Source organism: Peromyscus maniculatus, chromosome 19 (genome assembly GCF_049852395.1).
Source record: "Peromyscus maniculatus bairdii isolate BWxNUB_F1_BW_parent chromosome 19, HU_Pman_BW_mat_3.1, whole genome shotgun sequence".
Taxonomy (NCBI): Eukaryota; Metazoa; Chordata; class Mammalia; order Rodentia; family Cricetidae; genus Peromyscus; species Peromyscus maniculatus.
In genome coordinates this window covers 15,719,554-15,745,469 of record NC_134870.1, presented here as the reverse complement: position 1 = coordinate 15,745,469, position 25,916 = coordinate 15,719,554, and the positions used below count along the sequence as shown (strand labels likewise).

Here is a 25,916-nt window from a genome sequence, read left to right as displayed (position 1 = left end):
TATATTTGTACTATGTAAAAAGTAATATTTATGTTCCTCCCAGTTTGTTTGAGAAGCAAAGGGTAACCTGCCCATCTCTGGCTTCATGATAGATAAAAGAGAATCGCGTGGTTCAGTTTCGGAGGAACAGAGAACATCCCCAGCTTTCTTACCAAGCTAAGGTTTGCATATCCACATGGTGCTCACAACAGGAAGGAACAAAGCCCCTCCAGGTGGATTGGCCTGTGCAGGATCACCTGTTCTTACTAAGTGGAAGTGAACAGCATCATTTTGTTTGGTATCACAATCCTCTTGGGCCAAGATAACCACTGTCCTTCCCATCCCTGGTAGCTTAGGGGTGCACAACCAGAGCTGGAGTCAGGGAGATGGAGAGAAAGAAGTGCCACGGCCTCCGGCAGGGAGGGAAGTGGTGTAAATTACATATTTATTTTGTTAGCATGAGATAGACGGACAAATATTTCTACATACAAAGTTGCCCAGCTAAAATCAAGATAAGTGATATTGATGTCCTATGGTCAGTATTATTGAACCTCAAAAGCAATAAACTTTATGAGTTGATAAATATTACATTTGCAACATAGTTAACATTCTCTTACTGTCTCAAACACTTACTACACATTGTAACCGCAAGTCTACAATACATTATTCATATTTGGGGTGTCACCAAGTGATGGATTGCTGTAGGAGAGGCTGTCCTTTAAATAAATCAACAAATAAAAATGCAAATGTTAACATTTCCAGCCACAAACTTTTTCCATCTTGAATGGGGAATGAAAATTTCACATTATATTGACAGCCAGCAGAGAGAATAATTAAAAACCTATGTCATGAATGGGAAAGATGACTGCCATGACTGTTTTCTTTGCCTGTACATGGAATGAGGTGAGATACTTTAGGTGTTTTCCAAGAACAAAGGAAAAATGTATCTCCCCTAGCACTGAAATATGCCATCATCTTTTGCAAGCCTTTCACAAACCTTAAACATTCTTGGAATTTAGGGTGAGTAAGGCTTAAAATCTATTCTCTTCAAAGGCTGGTGGGATGAAGAATTTCCATAATGAAAAAGAAGTCTATAAAAACTGACTAGTGTATACTTTGAAATGTGAATGATTTAAATACTCTGGATTCTAATGATGGAGAAGCACCACTGTGCAGTCTTGGTAGCTTATAGCACTGAATCATTTTCAACTCTGCACTTTATATAATACACTGATGATACGCCATTGTGCACTCCTCTAAAGATAGGATCTGGTGTGCTACACATTCTTTGGTTAGTCAAATGTTTATTATTTACAAAGCTCCTGAGAATCTATATTTAGCTGATAAGCAGTATTAATCTTTTTCTTAACATCTATAAATATAAGTATTCATAGCAATTTTAACCAGGGCTTGTAACACTCTACCATGTTGATATGATTTTCATAATTAAAACTCACCCTTCACAAATACATTAAAGTGTTAAAGATCACATTTTAGTGCTATGGGGTAGTTCAGGGGTGGAGTGCTTGCCTACCATGTACAAAGTCCCGAGTTTGAGCCCTAGTTCCAACTAACCAACCAACAAAATGCCATTTAAATATTCACAGTAAAATTCACTGAGGTTGAAAATCTAGACTATTAGCTGATTCTCAAGCCAATCAATATGGGCTGCATGGAAAGTTCTAAGTACAAGCTTTCAACCACAATGAGAAGTAGTACAAAACAGAAGGAGCTCGCTCCACTCTTCAGAATCACAACTCATTTGTTTCTTTAGCAAATTCCAACAATGACATCACTAAAAGCAAGAGATAGAGTCAGTGGAGAAAGATGGGCAAGCTAACTACTTTGATTATACCACCTTTGCAGTAGAAAGACTGGCAACATTGGCCATTACACTACTTAAGTTAATGGCTTTGAAGTTTGAAATGCTGACCTTGTCTTTTTTTTAGCTAAGAGTCTGTTGTGTTTGAAAGAAAATGGTCCCCAAATGGAGTAGCACTATTAGGAGGTGGGGCTTTTTGGGAGGAAGTGTATCACTGTGAGGGTGGGCTTCGAGGTCTCTTTTGCTCAAGCTTTCCTCAGTGGGACGTTCAGTTGACTTCCTGTTGCTTGCAAGATGTAAAACTCTCAGCTCCAGCACCACCACATGCTGCATGCTGGCATGCTCCCCTCATGATTATAATGGACTGAACCACTGAAACTGTAAGCAATCCATTCCACTAAATGTTTTCTTTATAAGAGTAGCCATGGTCATGGTGTCTCTTCTCAGCAATGAAAAATCAAAATTAAAACAGAGTCTTAGACAACACACTCAATCTCTCTGAATCACGGTTCCCCAAATTTAAAATGGGCATGAGGGTAGTCCTATTTTTATAGGCTGTGAAGACTAAATTAGACTAAATCAAAGAGTTTGGCACAGCTCTGGGTACATAGCACTCAACAGGTAGACACTCAACTTACTATCCTCTGCAGCAGTCACTTCCCAGGTCTTTTGTGGTGTTTATTTTTCTGCCTCCAAAATTAAATGCATGCCAATGAGAGCCACAGTTAGAACAAATACTGCTTCTCAAGAATGTGAAGGTTTGTCTTCTGTGGCACTGTATTTATATGAGAGTTGATGAAAGATATCTCTATAGAGAATGAAGAGTTAAAATTCTTTTCTTTCTCAAACCATAAACCAAAGGTATGTTTTCTAGTATACCATTGAAATCATCAGCCTTGAGAGCAACAATTTAGGAAATTAAACTACAAGTTAACCCTGTCTCGAAAAACCAAAAAAAAAAAAAAAAAAAAAAAAAAAAGTCTTAAAATATATATTCATATGACAGTATGAGGGATTTAAGTGCTCCAAACCAACCTTATCCCCAACGAAACATAAACCAAGTCCTTTTGGAACTGATGCTTCTATACATTGAGTCTTAAATATATAATATGTTAATATGTGAGTTGCTATATTAAATGTAAAAGGTTTTAAATAATAGATTTCTTTCTCTAACTCCAGAAATGGCTGGTCAAACAATTAACTTTTCTAAAGTCTCTGGTATAAGAGGGTATAAATACACCTTTAGCACAAAATCCACTGTGATTTTCAGAATTTAATCATTTAAAGTTATAGACCAAATACATTATATTCCATGATCAGCTGAGAAGGACCTGCTGCCAAGCAAAGTTTCTGTGGACAGAATGTTTTGGGTTTCTATGGAAATCCTTGCCAACTGTCATGATCATTTCAGAAAGTGTGAATATGGAGACAAGAACTCTGCAACGAATTTGCAGAATCTACAGCTTTATAATAAGGGCCTCTAGAGTAAGAACACTACAATTGTCAAATTTTCTTCAGTCTTATAAACACCCTCTTAAGGAGAACACTAAGTCAAGGGTCTCCTAGGCTCACCGTGAGGTGTTGCGCTGGGATGATGATGATGGGGTCATGGGGTCCTTAGGACTTCTTGTTGGCATAGGAGATGTGGATGCATCTTTTCTAACTCCTGTCACTGTCTCTGTATAAACAATAAAAGAAATAATTTGAGTATTCAATAAAAGAAATGAAAAGTTCATTTCACATCACAAAGTAAATCATTTGGGGCTTCCCAAAGTCTCAACAGACAGCTGATTTTCCTCCTGAAATGGAACAATGACAGATGAAAATTTCCTTATGTTGTTTTGTTATTATACATATTAATGATTTACATTGCCTTACTTAAAAACAAACAAAATCCACTCATCTGTACAATAACAGGTAAGTTATTTTGTTTTCTGACATATTTGCCTGTCATATTTCTGATGATTTGGCTTTATTATGGAAATGTCTAAGAAGTAAGCTGTCTTCATTTGTTCTTTAACTATTAACAAAAATGTTTTTGCTAACAAAACAGAAAATCTTAGCACCTTGCATCTCTACATCTTCCAAGTTGAAGGATTCTCTTTAAAAGCATTTAAGATTAGACATAAATATCTCATTTCTTTTAAAGAACTCTGTATTGGACTACAATTATTATGTGAAAGACACGATTAACATACCTTCAGTGTAGGGTTCTAAGAAATTCCTAAGCAATAATTTATCTTCCTATAGCATGGGCTGATCTGGCCCTTGTTCCTTTCTAGGAAGTACTAATTAGTGGATTCATTACTTTTCACTTCCAGATGTTAAATAAAATGATAATAGTACTGAAAGGAGGCATTTTTTTTCTTTATGGTTTTATCTGTCTGTCTGTCTGTCTGTCTAGTTTAGATATATTTCTTTGTTAAAATGTCCTGGCTGCAGTTTCCTCTCCCTTCATTTCTCCCATTCTTCCACACCCCTCCTTCACTCCCCCTGGACCCATTTCTCCTCCATTTCCCTCCAGAAATGAGCAGGCATCCCAGGAATATCCACCAGAACATGGCATAATAAGATCAGTTAAGACTAGGCACAAACATTCATGTCAAGGCTGCATGAGGCAACTCAGAAGGAAGAAAAGGGTCTTAAGAGCAGATGAAAGAGTCAGAGACACCCCACTCCCACTTTTAGGGGTCCCACAAAATATCAAGCTAACAACTATAACATATGCAGAGGACCTAGCACAGATCCATGGAGACATCATGATTGCCGCTTCAGTCTCTGCGGGCCTCTATGAGCCCTACTTAATATTTATTTTTGGTTTTATTTTATATTTATTACTTTTCAACAACACAAAATATCTGACTTTATTTTGGAGGACTGTGAGAATTCTGTCACAATTTCCCTTTTATTCCTAGGAAACTGCTGCCCAATATGAGTTAAAATCTTATTTGGGAAGATCCATTTTTCTTATAGAAAAAAATGATGTGTTGGTTTGAAAGAAAATGGCCACCAAAGGGAGTGGTATTTTAGGAGGTGTGGCCTTGTTGGAGGAAGTGTGTCACTGTGGGGATGGGCTTTGAGGTCTTTTTTGCTCAAGCTTCCCTCAGTGTGACTGTCAGTCAACTTCCTGCTGTCTTCTGGTCAAGATTCAGCACTCTCAGCACCATGTCTGCCTGTTCACTGCCATGATCTCCACCATGATGATAATGGGCTGAACCTCTGAACTGTAAGCGAGCCACCCCAATTAAATGTTTTCTTTATAAGTATTTCTGTGGTCATAGTGCCTCATCACAGCAATAAAAACCCTAAGAAAAATGAGTATCTACAAAACATGAAATGAGCTTTGGAGTGTTAGGAATACCAGATCCTAAAATGCCAAAAGTGCAAAGCATCTGTCTTTTCCCCCAAGACTCCTCTGGATACATGTGAAGTTGATACCAACTCCCTGTCTGGATCTGGTCCTACTCTATCCCTCTCTATCTCAAGTTTTATCTTTTCTAGAAACTATTTTTCTACATGAAAACCTTTGTCATAAATATTATTTTGATATCAAGTTGACAATAAGGAAAATTAAAGATATGGGACTTATGTGGCTGGCTTAGGGTAACACAGATGCTAAGGCAGGAGCCTGTATCCATTTCCAGGCAACAGGGAGGGTTGTCCCCATTATCTTTCACTGCTGTTGTAAGCAGTATGAAAAGTATAAGGTATTAGGAAGTGAGAGATCACAGTATTTAGCTGTAGGAGTTGGGAGGGAATACTCTGACATGAAAGGCAGAAGTTTGAAAGGAAGAAATGAAGAGCATGGAGCTTGAAGCAGAGACTTACATTAACAAAAACAATAAGTGAAAAACCTCAAGGTTGAATATATAGTTTATTCAAGAAATATTTATTAAAAACGACTACATGTTGATACATTTCTAATGACTACTTTGAGTTATTAGTTCTTTTAACAGTCTCAAGTTCTTGTCCTGTCCCCATCTTATGGAGGAACAGCAGTGCACAGTTGTTGAGGGTAACACTGGTTCAAATCCCATCAGGTCTGCTGGACCTGTCTAGTCACCCTGTTAGCTTGGAAAAGCAAACCATCACACCACTAACATAGTGCCTCACTGTTCTGGAGATGAGTCTGGTGGTAGACTTAAGGACAGAAGGAATAAAAACTGGAGAATTTAATATTACAGAGAATTCAGGACAGACAGGAGAGGAAGGGGATGAAGACAGGTAACAAGTAGAAACAACTGAAGGGGTCTGGGGGTGAGTAGAGAGGGAAGAGGACATTTCTGGGAGGAAAAGACAATGGTTATCTTTTGTCACCATCTTGGAACAAAACACTAGTTTAGTTTTGATACTTCTGTTAAAAGTTGGTTCTGACAAGTGATTCTTGATGGAGTGAAACTGAAGAAAGGAACTTCCTGAGGATTTAGGGGACTTGCCCACTTCAAGAATGTACTTCACGAATGGATGGATTCCTTAGAAAAGGAGGCATAGCAATTTGCATACATGTAGGAAGAAGGACCATATCTTTCATCAAATTCTGAAGGGTATGGATCCCAAAAAGGTCAAGAATGTTGCCTCTCAGGTATAGATCAAGTTTATTCTCTTTTCTCTTTTAACTCTCGAAGCTTTTTAACAGTTAAGTTTTCAAAAGCCATGTTAGTTTTTAACTATATTTGTTCCTTTGATAAATTCTGACTTAATATATTAAGTCAGCAATGCTGTAGCTCTATGTATTCATAGAAATACACAACCTTATACAATTAGAAACACAAATACATACAAAGATGTTATATGTTTTAAAAAACCTAAGTTCTAGGAAGAATGTTAGGCTAATCAAGTTTCTATATAAATGCCTGTGCTTATTCATGTGTGAACATACTTATATTTTTTGCAAATAAAGATGAATGGGGCTATTTCCTATTTCTATGTTGCTGGGTTTGTCTGCCTATCCATTAGTCAACTGTTGTAGAATATTATTTTAACTAGGCAAAGATGTGTTACATTTTTTATGGTGTGGAATATTACTTTAATTGTGTACATTTGTCTGTGCTGCATTTGTTTAACGATGTAAGGATGTGTGTTTAATTATGCAAAAATGTGTTGCATCTGTTTCACCTTGCCTGCCTTAGGCACCTGATTAGTCTAATAAAAAGCTGAATGGCCAATAGCTAGGCAGAGAAAGGATAGGCAGGGCTAGCGGGCAGAGAGATTAATATGAGGAGAAATCTAGGCTAGAGGAATGAAAAGAAGAAGAGAGGAGAGAACGAGGAAGACGCAGGGGGAGGGGGGCAGCCACCAGCCAGCTAGACATAGAGAAAGAGAGAAAGAAAAGGTAAAAAGCCCTGGGGCAAAAGGTAGATAAAAAGAAACAGGTTAACAACTTAAGTTAAATGAGCTAGCCAGAAATATGCCTAAGCTAGGCCGAGCATTCAAAACTAACAAGTCTCTGTGTCATGATTTGGGAGCTGGTTGGTAGCCCCAAAGAAAAAGAGGTTGATATAATTAACATTTCTGATAAATTTTTTTATGGTGTTCAAAGATTAAGAACTTCTGCTTCCCTGCTCGTTATTAAAAACAGCTGAATTACATCAGATGTTCAGTTTAGCTTGAGGAATATATATGTATACACACACACACACACACACACACACGTATACATACATATACATACAATGCTGGCATAACCTTTCCCCAGGTCAAGGGGCAGCACTGGTGGTCAGGACACCTCCAAGTTCTGTCCTCAGTCATGGTATCTTTGTTCCTCAGGGTCAAGCACTTTTTTGATTATTATTTCCCTTCTGTTCTCTATAGTTTTAATACGGATTTTGTTTAAAAATGTTCTTTAGCATTGTTGCTCTTGATTTTCATGAAAACTAAAAGAAGCTCTTCAAGTTTATTTCTGCTGAGGACTGTGTATATGCAGCTTGTTCTCTCTGCTAAGTCCTCTTCTGTGCCATGCACTATTGCTGTGGGTGGAAACGGGAGCAGTTATGGTTTGGGGTGATTATGAAAAACAGGACTGCAACAGAAGCTCCCAGTCATTCACTGAAACGCACTATTTCTTTCTTGCCAGCGGCGAGCTATACTACATTCCTCAGTTTCTTCATGTTTCAGTGTGGTCAGGTTGAAAAAATACAAGATGTTACATGCGCCAATCACAGCCTGTCCTCTAAAAATGTTCCCAGTTTCTGCCACAGAGCCTACTCTTCCTCTTTCTTATCTAGCACTGTGGCGGGGTCTTAGGTTGTGTGGGCCAGATGACTAGTCACTATGTTCAACTCTGTGATAGTAAAGAAAACAAACCTAGGCAGCATGTAGACAAAAGGCACAGCTGCATTCCAAAGAGCTTTACTGAAGAGTGTACTGGATGTGGAGACAGTTCAAGCCGTTTGCCTTGTTTTTAAAAGTGGGGGGTTTCAGTTTTAAAGTTGCATATGATATTCTCTGTAGGTTTTACACATAAGTTCCTCTAATTGCTTAGGAAATCTCCCACAAAAGATTTTTGTTAAATGTGTTTTCCTCTGTCGACCCGGATGACCATGTGGTTTTGCCTTCGTTCTGCTAATGTGGTGCATTTACATTGATTGATTTTTTTGAGTTGAGTCACCTTTGCACTCCTGCATTAAATCCCACTTGGTCATGATTTATCATCTTCTTAATATGCCGCTACATCCAGCTTGCTACTGTTTTTATTTAGGCTACTTCCATGCATATTTATAATAGACATTGGTCTACAGTTTGTTTCACGATTGTCTAGTTCCAGCATTGAGGACTCTTAAAGTAAGTTCAGATGTATACCTTCCATTCTATTTTATGGAAAGTTTTGAGAAGCATTTGCTTTCCTTTTTTCTGTTTTTTTGTTTTTGTTTTTGTTTTTTCAAGACAGAGTTTCTCTGTGTAACAGCCCTGGCTGCCCTGGAACTTGCTTTGTAGACTAGGATTGTCCTTGAACTCACATAGATCTGCCTGCCTCTGCCTCCCAAGTGCTGGGATTAAAGGCATGTGCCACCACCACCTGGCCACTTGCCTTAGTTTTTAAAGACCTGGTGAAATTCACCACTGAAGCTATATGGTTCTGGCTTCTTCAGGAGAGTTTAAAAAATGATTGTTGTTGGAGTCTGGTAGTTTGTGTGTTCATTTTATCTAGGTCTTGTAGCTTCTTGGCTTTTATTGTGTATTTTTGTCTCAATGTTGCTTTCTTATCCTAGGAAAGAGCAGCATGTTTATTTGGCTTTCAAAGTTTTCACAGAATATCTTATGAAAGTTGAGCATTAGGCAAAACAAAGCAAGGCCTGTGTTAGCATTTTGGGGAATCTACAGGCAGGTCAAAACAGACCCCTGATATCTGAACCCAGGATTCTGCTTCCACAGAGATCAGGGTCTCTCATCTGTGCTTAGGCTGACATCTCAGGACTGATGCCATCCTAGGGCAGGGGTTCATCAATGCTAAGAGTCACAAAGTTCTCCTATGGTATTTCTGTAAAGCCTTGCTTTCTGAAGAGTTCTGATGAGGTGGATTCTTAATTGTGTGGTCTTTGATGTTTCTGGATGAGGGTGAGCATCTAGGCTTATCCATACCACTGTATCCACTGACATGATAAGAAAATTTTACACAAACATTACAACCACACATACTCCAATATCTCAGCAAATAATCAAATTAATGAATGAAAAAACATGATTATTATGGTTTGAGTGGGAAATGTTCTCACAAAAGTTCATGCACTGAAAGGATGGTCTCTAGCTAGTGATGCTATCTTTGGAGGTTCTAGAAACATTAGAAAGTCATGGGGGATGGGAGTGGAGGACATATTAGTACATCCCTGGCCCCTTTCTGTCTCTTTCTCTACTTTCTACATCTCAAGAAATGTACAGTCTCTATACATGCTCCTCTCACCATGATGTTCTGCCCAAGTGTGGCAGCCTACTGGAAAATCCCTGCTCTGTAACACTGATTTTCTTAGGCGTTTGGTCATAATGATACAATAACTAATACAATTTTATCTCAACTGATGCAGAAAAATTAGCTTTGATGAAACACCCATTTATGACAAAGCCTCTCAACTATCTAGAGGGACTTTTTCAACCTGATAAAAAACAATTACAAAAAAGCACCCGTAGGATCATACTTAGTGGGTGCAAGATTGTCTTCTCTGAGACCTGAAACAGGTATGAAAATATACTTTTACCATTTTTGTAGGGCCCTGGCCTACCAATTTGAGTAACTGTTGCCTGCTTGCCAACCTTGACCAAATGTCCTCCCTATGCAGATTTCCTGCTGGTTTCCTTCTTCCTGAATGCTCACCGGAGGTTCTTTGTTTGTGTATCCTGCATTTGGTGTAAACAGCTTAGATGCAAGAATGTAGAACATTGGGTAGCGAACTTCTGCCCTCTGGGGATCCTCCATTGTGCTGTAAGCCTGTATTTAAGGTTTCTTCCCTCCTTCAATAAACGACATTCGACATTCGGCATTCTGCTGTGGTGAATGACTCCTGTTTCTTGCCTCTATTTTTTAATCCACAGCTCCTTGCTCGGACACGGTGAACAGGTGGCGGTAGTGCGGGCGCTACTGCAACACATTTTATTTATTGGAATGGAACCTCTAGGCAGTTAACAACAAAAATAAAAGCCTTAATTATGGAAAAAAAGAAGTTATTTATGGACTAGCTATATCCCAGTCCTAATCCCCAGTAATCTTTAAAACTTATTGTACTTGGAGAAAGGGCCTTCAAAGAGGTCATCAAGGGCCAAAGAAGTCACATGAGTGGGTCTTAATTCAGTATTGCTGAAGTGGTGGTATCTTTGGAAAGAGAAGAGATGCCTGGGAGGCAATATATACAGAAAGGACCATGAGAAGTCCCAGTGAGAAGAAAGCCCTCATAAGCCCAGGGAAGGGCCTTAGGGAGGGATCTGATTAGCAGAAAGCACAGGGAACTTTGGTAACCAGGGAAATGCACTACATAGGAACTGGTGATTACATGGGTGTAAAACAATTGTCAGACATATCAATCTGTACATTTAAGACCCGTGCAACTGTATTGTATATAATTAAACTTCAATTAGATTAAAAGGAAATGAAATAATGATCATGGTTTTCTTGACTTCTTAGGCACTGCTATTTTAAGGCCTCACTATAGTCTTTCTCTTTGACATCAGCAATCAATCATCATAAGGACTCTGAAGGGGTAAGCATATATTTTGCTTAAATCACTAAATCACTGCAGGCGCTGAGGTCAAAAGGTCTCACTGGTTAAGTCCTTATTTTGGGAAAATAAAACAAGGGAAGAAAAGGAAAAATCAATATATTTAATGTTATGTTAATTCAATCAACAAATATATGAGGACCTACCATGTGTTAAGACATGGAAGCATACATGTTTTTGTCTAGTGATAGAAGACAGGATATATATAACAAATAGGTAAAGTAAATGGCATTTTGCAGAATTCCTTTTAATTATAGAAGATGGAAAGTGTAGATGCTCTGGGTTAAGTGACAGAATTCAATATTTACAGCAAGATTAACTCTCTTAAACCTGAATTCCCTTTTTAGTGAACCAGGTAGGATGATTTACTCTACTGTCTGGATTTATTCATAGCACTCTAGTGTGCTTGTCTTCTGTGTGCAGTTGATAAAGACATCCAAACTTAGCATATCTTTTATTTCACACTCTGGGGATCAGTTTATCTTCTGATGATTAAATGTAAGATACAGATGACAGTAACAATAAAGGAAACATAAGCAAATGATCCTTAGAGGCTAGATGGAAACCACTTCTGTACTTGGATTTTTCCAACACACTTATTTCTTTATTTTATCCCCTGTGTTTCTCTACCACGGGTCATCATGATGCTCGAATCACTGCCAGCACAGGTTCACTTACAGCACTAAGGATTATTGTTCACTTCAGTTAAGTCTATAATTATCATTTTTCAGGAAAAAAAAGTGCTTCAGATCCTCTCAGAGAACTCAACAGTGATGGTAGTTGTGTAAGGTTAGCCTGAAAAAAATCTCCAAAGAAAAAAATGAAGAGTGTGGCCAACAGTATCAGCTAAGATGAGATTACTCTGGAGGGAGGTTCTGCCACAAATATAAGGGATTGAGAGATCTGTGGCAGAGGAACGAGCAAAGAATATCCCTAAACATAGCAGGGACCTTTGGAATGGTGTTTAGCCAGAGTTCAAAAAGGGCAGTGCCAAGCTCAGTGGTCTAACATTTTCATTCTGAAACTTCAGCCTCAGCCAGTTCATCGGCATCACAGGGAAAATGCCCTAAGTTCCAAGGGCTCTTGTGACAGAGGATCAATCATTTTCCAGGTAGAAGTAGTTCTAGAATGTTTGCTCATGCACGGGGAGAAGGAAGAGGCAGGAAGAGCATGTGTTCTCCTTGCGCATGCCTTCTAAAAGCTTTTGACCCAAGTTTAGATTTTCTAAAGTAGCATTTCCCCTCCCCATTCTACAGAAGGCAGTGAAAACCAACTAAAATATAACATTCTAAGTGTTGATGGAAGAAAAGTTTACACTGTAAGCTAATTTGATAATAATGTACCCATTTTTGTTATCCTAAGGCTGCTCTGTTGAGTTGACGTTGTCCCTTTTATATGTTTAGCATCAAGAAGGTTGTCAGAATGTTGAGGAGAACAGGAGAGGTAAAGGAGTGAGAGGCTGGTAATAAAGATTAATGGTCCTGCAGCAAATATCCTATATAGCACTTCATGATTAAATGACAACAACAAAAGAAACAACAGATATAAAGAAGAAATGTATACCAAAAGAGTCTGTCATGCTAACGAGAGGAAAGCAATTAAGGATGTGCAACCAAGCAGTGTAACTTGGGCAGTTAGTGCTGGGTCACTGGCACTGTAATAACCAGGGCATCCAGACCCACAGTGTACACTGGGGAAGTTAATTCTCCCATTGGGCTGTGTGCAGCAGCAAAGGCCAAGGCAATAACCCTGTCCTATCTCTAGTCTGCTTACAGCAGCTCTGCAATGGCCCAGTGGCTCATGGAGGCAACTTCATGTCTTCAGTGATCAGGCAGACCATAAAAGAAGAGAAAAATACATGACAATCTTTTCCATGAGTAGAAAAACTCCGTGATTCTTGTGAATATCTTAAAACACGAAACTATTTTAAACTTTTGAACAGATTGAGAAGGTTTTTGATATTATTTTCACTACCACACTACATCCTCCTGCCCTTTAAAGAAAAAGGGGAGCTGCTGGAAAATAAAAGGTGAATGGCAGGGCTCCTGAGAATTGCAGATGTGTAACGGCTTCCTTCCAGAGAGGTCCACTGTCAAGCAGCACCACTGGGATTCACTGTGCGCAGCAAACAGAGCTGCAATGTCAGCCCACGGCACAGCACACGTAACGGTTCCAACTCCGGGCAGTCAAAAATGATTGAGTTTCAAATGAGAAATTGATTTTTTGGGGGATACCAGCCTTTTCCAAGCTTCTGGCTTCTGTGGCTGGGACAAGGAGAGGTTTGCCTCCAGAACAGGTAGGCTGTCCCCGTGGTGCCTGGCAAGTGTCTTTAAGGGATGCTGTCTAACACTACACGAGTCTCAACCAGCCACGCCTGCTATTTCTCCCATGCTGGTTTGCTACAGTTTCTCATTTTGCCATTTTAGTGCTGGCACACAGCATACATGTGTTGGTAAGTCAACAGAAGATTATGTTAAGCCTCAAAGCATAACCACTAGACCAGTTCTGACTGGAACCTCACTCTCAAGTGCAACGGCAGGAATAAGGAGAACCAAAGTAAAGGTTTTCCACCGCTGAAAGACTATTGCCAGAGAAAGAAAGAGGCTATCTCAGACAGTAGGTCTTCTCAATTTCATCTTTGTCTTAGGTAGCAATGCCTAAAAGAAAGCTTTAATGTTGTCCGTCTTCAGTGGAGCTCTGTAGAATATTTGCCTTAATGCCAAAGGGAAATTGTGGAGTTTCTTTTTTGAAGTTTGGAAAAATTGTTACCTCTTAATTGCCTGGAAGAGGATAAAGTGATTTTTAGATTACTGGCAATTAACCCTCAAAACACAGTAAAGCTGGCAGCAGCAGGTAGGGAAAGCAGAGAAAGGTACATGTGAAATTTTCTCATGGAGCACACCTATTCTCAAATAAATAAAGCAAATGTGAGAGTTGATGCAGAGATTATGAACAGTTGTATAATATTGTGATGATAATACCACCAAGCTGACAAACACTACCCAAAGATCAGCTTTGGATTACAAATTGCCAGGACAATTTCAAGATGGCTAGCTGAGATGATCCAGCCTCACAGACTACTCCAGCAAGGAATTGAGACAAGCCTTGCATTTACCCATCATGCAGAAACTAGACAATAAATAATACAGCTAACTCTCCCAGAACTTGACAATTAACCCAAAAATTTTCTTTTCAGGATCCCCTAAAGATGTCTTTGCCCCCAGACAGCAGGAAGTAACTTTAAGAACATGATGCTCACACTCCCAAGAAGTGGGGTGGGTGATTTTTGGTCTTTCAATGGGTTATGGATGATTGTCATTGTTTAGGATGGTTGGTTACAAGTTATTAATTGATAATAGTCAGGAAAAAGGCTAAACAAAGGAAATTAGATTTGGGGTTCTTGTTTTTTTTTTTTTAAAAAAAGAGGATATAGATAAGAGGTAGATTATTGAATCTACTCTGAAAAAAAGATACAGAAATGAGAATAAAGGGTAGATTATTGAATATACTCTGAAAAGAAAAAAAGAGAATATGATAAGATAAAAAGATAGATTACTGAATCTACTTTTAAAAGGCAACTACTAGTTTTAAATATTTTACATTGGATTGGATGATGAATCTGTCAGCAATGCTAGGCCTGTAGGCCGAAGATGGATGCCCCAATATTTCAGAGGAACCTTGGGTAACTGTCCAGACAGCCAGCTGTTTCTGTCATTTCTCACAATTTTTTGCAAGTCAGTTGTTTGCCCGTCCTGTTTACTTAGGTAATACTATTTCCTTCTCAGGTCTCTGAGGCAGTTAAAGATTAGATAGTTATAGTTTTTCTTATTAACAAATTCAGAACAGAAACTCACTAAAGAGGTGTAAAGTGTATCAGTCTGAAAGATATCAAAAGATAGTTTTCTATTGGTAATACAAGTTAGGATAGAAAGTGAATTAGGGACATCATTTTGGACTCACCAAGATAGGTTAAATAATGGAGTTTTTTGTTTGAATTTGTCAAATGTTATTGAAATGGACATTGTTAATGTAATTATTGGCTGTATATAGTATATATACTTATGGTACTTATTATATATAGTTTTTCTTATATTTGTTATAACCTTCTTTTATTATTCTAGAAAAAAAGGGGGAAATGTGGTGGTATATTATATTGTACACCCTATTAAACTTATCTGGGGATCAGAGGACAGAGCCAGACACTGATTAGACATAGAGGCAAGACAGTGGTGGTACATACTCTTAATCCCATCACTCAGGAGGCAGAGATCCGTCTGGATCTCTGTGAGTTCAAGGCCACACTGGAAACACAGCCAGGCATGGTGGCACATGCCTTTAATCCTAGCACTTGAGATCTCATGCCTTTGTTACCAAGTACTTGGGAAGCATGCACACCTTTAATCCCAGCACTAGGAAGGAAGTAAAATGGCAGGGCACAGAAAGGTGTATAAGGTGTGAGTAAACAGGAAGTCTTGCTCTGGAGGCTGAGGAGTTGGTAAGGTGAAGTTGGCTGTGGCTTGTTCTGTTTCTTTGATCTTTCAGCTTTCACCCCAATATCTGGCTCCAGGTTATTTATTTATTTATTTATTTATTTAATTTAATTAGCAATTCATGTTATACAGCTGATTGCTTAACATCCGCAGGAGAGTTTTCCTGGTAGAAGGAGTATGTAAAAAATCAGTTCCTGAGCAGGCTGTGAGCAGAGGAGGCTGTTTCCTATACATCCACAAGGAGGTTCATTCTCTTTCAAGTTAACCTTAAGGCTGTTGGTGTAGACTGCACCAGGAGTCACCCCAGGGGCATCTTGGAAACAAAGGCCTCTTTCATTCATCATTTCAGTTATTTGTAGTATTAGTAACACTTCAAAGAATGCTGCTGGCACTGTTTGCTCAGACCTGGGTGATTGTGTTTAGTTACAATGTAAAGGTGCTCATGACCTCCCTTCTACATTCCCCACATTACCAGTCAATTGAGGACTACCTATTACTATGAGGCCTTACTTTTCCAGATTTATGTTCAACTCCTTATTCTGTTATTCACTTTGACAACATCATTTGGTATCTGTAACTATACTTACTGTTCAATTCAGCTTTTAAAAAGAGTGCCAAACTAGACCGAGTGTCTCATATTGGTACTCTAAGAGAAAAGACTGAAGATGTGATTTGAGAATCTAGTAGCTGTGCCACCCACAGCTTTGCAGGCCTATGTTTTTCTGAAATGCTAACTCCAGCTAGCATAGTGGAAACCAGCTGCTGTCCCCTGGCTTGCAGGCACCATCCACCGTCCACCATCCTCAGTGGCTTCTCTTTCTGCTACTGCAGATGCTACACTCACCTCTCTGGGCTCTGCAGGTATCATTCTGTTGGCATAGCCCTTGGATGTCATCTGCCACATGTGACTGAAACTCAACTGTCTTCTTCTCCCTCCTGTGTTGTCCGTTGTTTGGAGAGTTTTGGCACTTTTTAAAGGATGATGAGGTTCCATGCAGCCATCCTTCACATTTTGACTTCAATAAACTGAAAGAGGAAGAATAAATGGATTGTGGTAGGCACAGGGGAAGACACAGATTACATGGACATATCTGAAATCAACAGGAGTTGCAGTACAATTCATGGCAGTGAGAATCTTTTCCTTATTTTAATTGATATATAATTTGAATATTCTTCTGAATGTGTATTTTGTGTCTTGCTACAACTGTTTTGGAGTACAAACTAGTTTAATGATGTTAATCCTCAAACTGTACATTTGGAGTTACAGAAATAAGACTCAAGCCTATTAACCTGCTAATAAAGCCGAAGAGTATGAGTAAGAATCAATGTCTACAGAAATAAAAAAAGCAGGTTAAAGTGAGATCTGCATATCTAACATGTTTCCTAAGTACTAAAGATGAACACTGGGGATTAAGAAGTCAGCATATGTTATCTAGGGACAGTGCAACAACTGGAGGCCAAAGAAGGTTGAGTAAGCTGATAAGGAGGCACTGAAGTTAACTTTGTGGTCTGGGATAGATGACGAGAAGAATGTGAAGCAACAAGGAATCAAAGCCTGGCAGAAAAGCAAAAAGATATGTAGGATAAATGAAAAACAAGAGAAAATTAATGCACAAAGCTTTGGTGTGGTGTATGTGAGGAATGTGAGACAGAAGGCTGCAGAAAAACAAGCAGGAACCCAAAGGCAGGGCACTAAGGCCAAGTATTTGTAATGGAACTACAACAGGTGAAAGGAGCTTGGAATATGGGCACATGCAAGTCACTTCAGAAAAGTGGAGACATGAAGAACAGAATCTCCATAGCTACACCAGGGAGGGACCAACCACGCAGGTGTGGGAGGCTCCCCAAAGGACGGCAGGAGTGTGGAAACAGTCACTGGCATGTCAACGGCCTCCTGAGATAATGATGGGAAACAATGGAAGGATGGAACATAGTGGGACACCCTGAGATCCACATAAGGAGGCAGGCTTGTAAGAAAAATGCCTGCACACTCGTCTCTGTTCTTAGCAAACCTGACAGGAAAAATGGCTTTTCACAAGTAGCGGTCTCAGAAAAGAGGCTGATTTTAGGCACCGGTTCATAGCCTGGTAGTGAATTCAAGTTATCTGGGAAAGTTTCCCTGGGAAGAGGATGTCTGGAGTCTCACCCTTTTAAGCGAATGGACTGCCGAGACCAGCCCCATCCCCTCCCTGCCTTTCCCCTCTTGCTCTCGCTTCTTTTGGAAAGCTCCCTAGGGCTTCTGCAATCATGGCTGTTCCTTTGGAAGATGACGTCTCCTTTTGCCCAGCACTCTAAAGAAAAGACATGACTGCTTGATTAAGATGTTAACTTCTAAATAAGCTTTTCTTTTTCTTTCTCTTCTCTTCTCCCCACCTCCTCTCCTCTTCTCTTTTTTCTTTTAGATTTACAAACCCACACATCTACTGAGCTCCAGATTTCATCAGATTATGTGATGGTCTTTCTTAGTCTTTTGTGTTATGTATGCACTGATACAAAGCATATAAGTTGATATGTGGCTTAACTGGCAGGGAGAGCTGTTGAAAGAACTGTAGGAGCTAGTCCTGAAGGCCAAGATCCACTCTAGTGTGTGTCACAGGAACTCAGGAAAGAAGACATACACTCTAGATGACACAGTCTCCTGCTCACTGCCTTTTTATCTACATATGAAACCCCCTTCATACAACTGCATTTTCTAAGATAATTTTTATGGGGAAATGAGAGATTCACTTTCCTTTTCTTACAAAGGTTTGGCCGTTGGTGTGATTTCCTTCTCATTAACTCTCATCTTTGAATAATTTTTAAAAATGTCCATGGTCGGAAAAAGTTATGGCAGAGAGTGGGGACAAAATTCTTGTGAGAAGTGTTTATTTCCCAAGGGGGAAAACTTTAAAAGTCCTGAAGGAAGGGGTGGGCTGTAGAGAGGACTCCTACTCCAAACATGAGGGACTGGTGAGCGGAGGAGGATGAAGAGGAACCAAAACATTAAGTGCTCTCATGTCGCTGTGTTCTATAAAGCAGTGGGGATCTGTGCCTATGCTCCCTACTATGGAGAATGAAAACTGACTACTGAAGACAATCTCAGACCTACAGAGGAGTCTATTATAGATATATTTATATCCTCGTACCACTCCCAGTTGGCTCTCGCTTCATGCTTGTGCTTGAATATGTCATTCCTCAGCTTCCTGACCTGGTTGCCAGTTGCCATGCCTTCCCAGCCATTATGGGCTCTCCCCATGGAACTTTCAGCCAAAATAAACTAACTCATTTATTAAAAAATATTTATTTTTTAAAATGCCATATGTGTATAAAATAAAGTATAATCATATTTACCTTCTACTTCTTCCCCCTCCCTCCAACTTCCTTCATATCCTTCTAGTCAGCCTTCCCCATCTTCATGTCATCTTTTGGATAACCTACTAAACCTAGTTAGTGCCACCCATGTGTACATGGATATGTAGTCCACTGGAGTACGGTAAACCACCAGTGGCTGTATCTTCAGTAAAGGATAGTTCTCTCTCTCCTGGGACTATTCGCTGCCAACAGATCCTCAGTTTGGAATGGGGTCTGGAGATCATCTACCCATCTATGCTGGGATTCTGGCTGACTTGATCTTGAGTCTATGGTGTATGTGAGTTCACTATTGTGACAGTCATGTCATCTCCAGAAGGCAGTATTGTTTTTAAACAGCATTCATCCCCATCTTCCAGCTCTTACACTCTTTCTTACCTCTTCTTCAGAATGTTCCCTGAGTGGTGGTGATGGCGGGGTCCTTAATGAAGATGTCCCATTGATGGCTTAGCACTCAGTCTCTTATTCTAGAACTTGGACTAGCTGCATCTCTTTCCATCGTACTAAGAGCCTTTACTGAAAAAAGCTGAGAGCAGCCCAGGTCTTTTGGTGCTAGAAGCTGGGCTGAAGCACACTTTTGACTTATGATAATTTCAATTGAAGATTGCTTTATCAGGCAATCAAGGAGTAGTTATAGGATGGACATAAAACAAAATCTCAATGAATGAGCAGACAGGCAGCTTCAGGAGAGATAGTTAGACTGTAATTAAAACTAGATGGAAATTTTAGAACTGAAAATTACAGTAGTTGATATAAAAATTGGAAAATGAAGATGAAAGCATAAATGTTAAATGAATTTTATTACAGAAGCAACAGAAATGACCTAATTTGGAAAATAGAATAAAAAAAAAATTTGAAGAAAAATATGCAGACTCTCTGGGACCTTAAAGGCAATCCAAAGCTGTCAAACTGAAATCTTTAAGGAGAATTCATGAGAATGGGACAGAAAAAGTAACTAAAGAAACGTGTCTTAACTGTAATGTCAGAATATTTTCTAAACCTGGTGAAAACCTAATAGTCAAGTGGAATAAAAGCAAAGATGAAGAGGATTCTTCGACGTGAGAAATGTTAGTGACACACAGAAGAACAGCATTGCATATGATGCGCTATTAGCATTACAATAGGGGTGGCCAGACCACAAGAGGGACATCTCTACAATGAAGGAGGTAAACAGACAAACCTGTCACCTCAGGATTTGACTTCTCATAAAAAAGCTCCCCCCAAAAGAAGAAATGATATTTTTAAATTTTGTTGCCAGAACACCTGCATTCCAAGAAATAACAGGATGTTTTTCAAATCGCAGGAAAATGACATCATATGGAAATTTGGAGCTATAAAGAGAAGTGAGGAGCGTCAGAAATAGTCCATGTGTAGATAAATATAAAAGGCTGTTATTATTTATTTTTTTCTTGAAAAGGCTAGGAATACTCAAAGCCAAACTGGTACCACTATGCTGTCAGGCTTACATGTGCTGAGATATAATATCTATGACAACACTATCACAAGTAAAGGGAAGTAAATGTACTGGTACAACAGACCCCACTGTCTACACAAAGCGGCAGAGTGTTGCTGCTCCACAGTCAGACTCTAAGTTAGGGAAGCATTCTGAAGGGGTTAGAGAAACTACCAAAAGGAACAGCTGGGCAGTTTACAGAAAAAGTACATTCTTTTCTCCTTTAAAGGGGAGAAGAAAAAGAAGAAGAAAAAGGAGCTGGGCTTGGGGGTTCCTGTCTGTAAATTCAACATTTGGGAGGATAAGGAAGGAGGATTGTTATGAGTTCTAGTCCAGACTGTGCCACAGAGTAAGACCACATCTCCAAACACAAAAGAAATGAGCAGGTCCTTTCCTCATCTATATCAGCCTAACTTTAAATGAATTGTGCACATAAATTAGCTCTTGCTCATCTATTGTGTGAAGGCTGTTTGTGTGCAGGGTGGGGGACCAAACCCAGAACTCTGCATAGGTAGGTGAGCTCTCCACTTGATAACTAACTGTAACCACCTACAAATGAGGAATTCATTTTCTCCAACATTCTCATTGCGTTTACAAACCACACTTAGGGGCAGGCGCTATGTCCAGCAGTAGATGGCCAACAGAAAATGAACTCAATGGTATTTTTGGAGGTATTCTTATCTCATAATGCTTTGTCTGGGTATTTTTTTTTTTAACCTCACAGGTCTTCTGCTTACATATTATGGTTTCCAAATTTCTTTTTATGGGTTTTCTGTGTGTGTGAATGTGTCTCTGTATCTATATGTTTCTTGTGCTTTTGCTTTAGCCTTTATTTTTCTATTCCTTTTCTATTCATATATCAGAATATATTGTATGAAAAATATTTTCAATTGAAAATAGAATCTAAATTTAAAAAATCAGAAGACACAAAAAATCATAGGATATATGCATGCATCTAAGACAAGGCATCAAAACAGATGTAGCAAAACCTGTTAAGATTAAAGAGTACTCAGTCTGGGTTACCTGAGTGAGGTAACCCAGAGTGAGAAAGACAAACATGGTATGTACTTACTCATAAGTGGTTATTAGCTGTAAAACAAAGGAGAACCATGCTACAATCCACAGACCCAGAGAGACTAGGTAACAAGGAGGGGTCAGGGAGGGATGCCAACCTCTCCCTGGGAAGGGGAAACAGAAGAAATTTCATGAGTGGAGTGGGCGGGAGGTAGAGGGGGAGAGTACTAAATGCATTTCAGGGTCAGGTGGAAACCTGGTTCAAGGGAACCTCCCAAGAAGCTACAAGGATGACTCTAGCTAAGACTAGCAAAAGAAGATGTATAGTCTGAACTGGCCATCTTCTGTGGCCAGGTACAACTTCAAGTAGAAGAGATTGGACCAACCCAGCCACATAACCGTCAACTTACAGTCTGTCCTAACTATGGGATGTGCTAGGGTAAGGGTGGCCTAGAGACTGAGTGAGTGGCCAAGAGATTCACTGACTGGCATAAAACCCATGCCAAGGGAGTAAGCCCACCCCAACACCGCCTGGAGCACCAGGACCCACAGGCTGGATGACCCACAGACCTAGGATAGAACCAAACACGATTAGATTAAAAAAAAAAAAAGTCAATGTAACGGTGCCTAACGATATTCCAATATACTCATAGATTGGTGCCTAGCCCAATTGTCATCAGAGAGGCTTCATCAAGCAACTGATAGAAAAAGATGCAGATCCACAGCCAAACATTACGTGGAGCTCAGGGAATCCTGCAGAAGGTGGGGAGAAAGGATTGTAGAAGCCAGAAGGGTCAAGAACACCACAAGAAAACCTATGGAATCAACTAACTGGGGCTCATAGGACTCACAGAGACTGAACCGACAACCAGGGAGCCTGCATGGGACTGATCTAGGCACTCTGCATATATGTTATAGTTGTGTAGCTTGGTTCTCTTGTGGGACTCCTAACAGTAGAAGCATGGGCTGTCTTTGATGCTTTTATTGGCTTTTGGGACCCTAATCCTCATACTCCTCATATTCAACCTTAATACCAGGGGAGGCACTTAGTCTTACTGCAACTTGATAGGCTGTAGCAGGAATCTTAAAAGGTCTTATTAATAAAATCAAACCTGAGGCCAGTTATTGGGGTGAATGCTGGAAGATCAGAGAAGCAGAACAAGCCACAGCTACCTCACCTGGCCAATTCCTCAGCTGATCTTGTTTCCTCAGACTGGAAGCTTCTGAGTCCTCATCTAGAATGAATCTCAGCTGAACCGTGCTGCTCAAAGCTTAAAAGCTTAACCAGCTAAAAGCTTCTAGTTTCTGATCTTCACGCCTTATATATCTTTTTGCTTTCTGTCATCACTCCTTGGGATTAAAGGCTCACTTCTTGGGATTAAAGGTGTGTGTCACCATGCCTGGCTGTTTCTAATGTGGCCTTGAACTCACAGAGATCCAGAGGGATTTCTACCTCTGGAATGCTAGGATTAAAGGTGTGTGTGCTACCATTTTCTAGCTTTTTTATCTAGTGGCTGTTCTGTCTCTGACCCCAGATAAGTTTATTAGGGTGCACAATATTTTGGGGAACACAAAACCACCACAATAGGCCATGTTTTATTGATATCCATGGGAGGCCTGCACTTTTCTGAATAGAAATGCAGGAGGAGTAGATTGATGGGTTTGGACAGATGGGGGTGGAGGTGGGGAGAGGGACTGGGAAGACAGGAGGAAGGAGAAACTGTGACCAGGATGTAAAATAAATAAAAGAATTAATAATAAAAAAAGACTAAAGAGTAGAGAAATTCACATCCTATCTTGGGGTTTTAGTCTTCCTTTGTTATCAATTGATAAAAATGGACAAAATTTCAACAGATTATGGAAGAAGAGAGCACATCAATTGATCTAATCAGCATGGACAGATCATTGCACTCAATAGCAAAATGGACACTCTTAAAAATGCACATGCAATATTGACCAATACATCCTATGTTGGCTTACAGAATAAATTTCGATATATTTCTAAAGAATTAAAGCTAATATAATATGTAATTTAACAACAGAGTTAAGCCAAAATAAAAGTCAACATGTCAGAAAATCTGTCAAGTATTTAGAAATTATTTAACACACTCCTAAATAATCCACAGGTTGAAGAAAAAAAAAAAACCCACAAGAGAGAAGCTGGCATTCAAAACTAAAAATTCTTTTTTTTCTTTTTTGAAAGTTTTTGTTTTATTTTATTTTATGGATATTTTACCTGCATGTGTGTCTGTGTACCATATACTTTCCTGGTGGTCATGAATACCAGAAGACAGTGTTGAGATTCCCTGGAACTAGAATTATAGGCAATTTGTGAGCTACCATGTGGGTGCTCAGAATTGAACTTACTTTTCTATCTGAATTGGAGAGATAAAGAATCACTAATAAGAGGGAAAATAACTTCAATGCCTATATTAGAAATAAATTTTGAATCACTGGTAAAATATTATATTGTATGAAGCTACAAAAAGAGTAGCCAGGAGGGAGAAAACAGTAAAGAGGAGAAATATAAACAGACAACTAGGCCACAAGAGAAAAACAAGCGTGGCCACTGCAGATTAATAAAACCTCTATTTTCCCACATTACTACAACCTAATAAAACATGAAAATTATAGCCACAAATATCAGCAATGATATATAACTACAAAGTCTACAGACAGTGAAAAGAACATCACGAGTGTATCACAAACAAGTTTAACACCAATATAGTAAAATAAATTAAATGAAAAATGCATATTTCTTGTTTGTTTTTGCAAGAGAAAAACCAAATGGGTTTACTAATGCATGCAGTGCACATTGTACAGGACCAACCCAACTAAAATGAACTCCAAACAGCAGCTTAGAGCCCTGGTCTAAATAGCATCTTCAACAGAAAACAGTAGAATTTTAGAGACATACAATACAGACAGTAGGTTTTGCTTTTGGCTTCCTCCAGTGGGGAATTACGGAGAGTGAATTTACAGGAATAAACTAATGAAGCAAGGCTTGCCAATTCCTCCAGTATTAGCCATGTCTGAACTGGTTAGAGATGTCTTTAGTGATTAACCTCCATCCTTTATAGGTATGGGAGTGGAGACACCTTTATACTTTTAGGTCCTACTTTTGGGCAAATTAAGGGAGGGCAGAGAGTTTTTCTGACTCTGCTCCTGCTTAACTGTCTTCAAAATGTTATGCTAAAGAGGCATATTTTGGAATGATGTATTTTGGTTTCCTTCATACCACACAAAAACATCACAAAACACTAAAATACTACAGAGGGGCAAGACGTAAGAATTCTTTTAGGATATACACACAATACAACAAACCATTTCACATACAATTTCTACATTATTATCACCTGTAACAGTAAAAGTTTCCCTTGCATTGGCAAGAAAAAATTGTTAGTCCCTTGATGTTCTCTTGAAACTATGCTGGCACTCAAGATGAGGAGCAGTTAGACACTTCCCATTCCCTTGCTTTATTTAGGCTCTGGGAAACCACAAATGGGCTCTCAGGGTGCTCAGGGTCAACTCTAGTGGATATATGCTGCAATTTATCATCATGAACCTTCCGAGTATCTAGCGCGAGGCAATCTTTGATACAAGTTGGCTGATTTCTGCAGCCTCTCAATTCCTCTGCATTATCTGTGTTAGCAGTAGAAATGGCTTCCTTCCTAGAAAATTCCTCCTCAAGATGCTGGCTGTTTAATGTCAGTACTTCCAGCTCCAGCTTCTTGCCCTTAACTTTAAGCAATTATCTTTAACAGGTCATCTCTCTTTTCTTGAATGAGCTTATTTTGCTTGCAGACCTGATTTTGATATTCCAGAACCATCTCAACTATCCGTTATTCTTCTTTTAATTTCAAAACAGCTTTTCTGGAAGTACAATTGGAGTCCTTGTAGGTATCTTGTAGCCACAGCACCCGCTAGGGTTATCACTGAAATTGCTCCTACATTCATTTGTGCCTTATGGAGGACCACCGGTTTGTCTTTCACCAGTGTGCAAGCTGCTGGGTAGCCTGGTGCTGCCCCCAACTTTGCCAGGCCTCTCCTCCACAGTCATGCCGACTTCCTGAAATAGGTGTATTTCTTGAAAAAAAAATCTTGATTGTCAAAAACTAAGAAGAAACAGAAATACATAGATAGTCTTAGGCCTAGAAAAACTGAACTCAAGAGTCAAAGATATTTTTACAAGGGAAATGGCCAAAATAGCTTCACTGGTAAGTTTTATCACATGTAAGAAATAAGTATTAGGAATCTTACAATAGTCCTTTCAGAAACAAAAGAAAGTACAGAATGTTGTGTGATTAAATGACACAAAAACCCCATGGAGTGTGATAAAAGAGTATTACTAAGTCATAGCCCACATGAACATGTGATACAAGAATTCTCAACAAAATGTTAGCAAACCAGACTCTAGAATATATAAAGTGTAGCACATAACGACCAAGTGAATTCTTCTGCAAAACACAATGTTAGCTGGACATTTCCAACTAAATCCAGATGTTGACCACACGGAAGATTTAAGAGAACAATCACACGATTCTATCACTACATATGACATCATTATCTAAAACCACAGAACATTTGACAAAATGCTGACGGAAATT

General features: G+C 39.2%; 1 protein-coding gene and 1 pseudogene across 14 annotated transcripts in view; both read right to left on the bottom strand.

Moving 5' to 3' along the window:
• Positions 1-25,916, bottom strand: part of Kiaa1328 (KIAA1328 ortholog) — a 284,005-nt gene that overhangs the window by 42,896 nt on the left and 215,193 nt on the right. For 12 of the 14 annotated variants that reach the window (XM_042263680.2, XM_042263679.2, XM_076554851.1 and 9 more), the window contains 2 exons: positions 16,339-16,520; positions 3,374-3,479 (listed from right to left, as the gene is read on the bottom strand). In XM_042263680.2, coding sequence (XP_042119614.2) covers positions 3,374-3,479; positions 16,339-16,520 — 288 coding nt within the window. Of the gene's footprint in view, positions 1-2,444; positions 2,610-3,373; positions 3,480-16,338; positions 16,521-25,916 lie in introns of those variants that run through there. The other 2 variants (XM_076554846.1, XM_076554845.1) reach the window with 2 other exon arrangements.
• LOC143269605 (kinetochore protein Spc25 pseudogene) lies at positions 24,709-25,369 on the bottom strand (annotated as a pseudogene).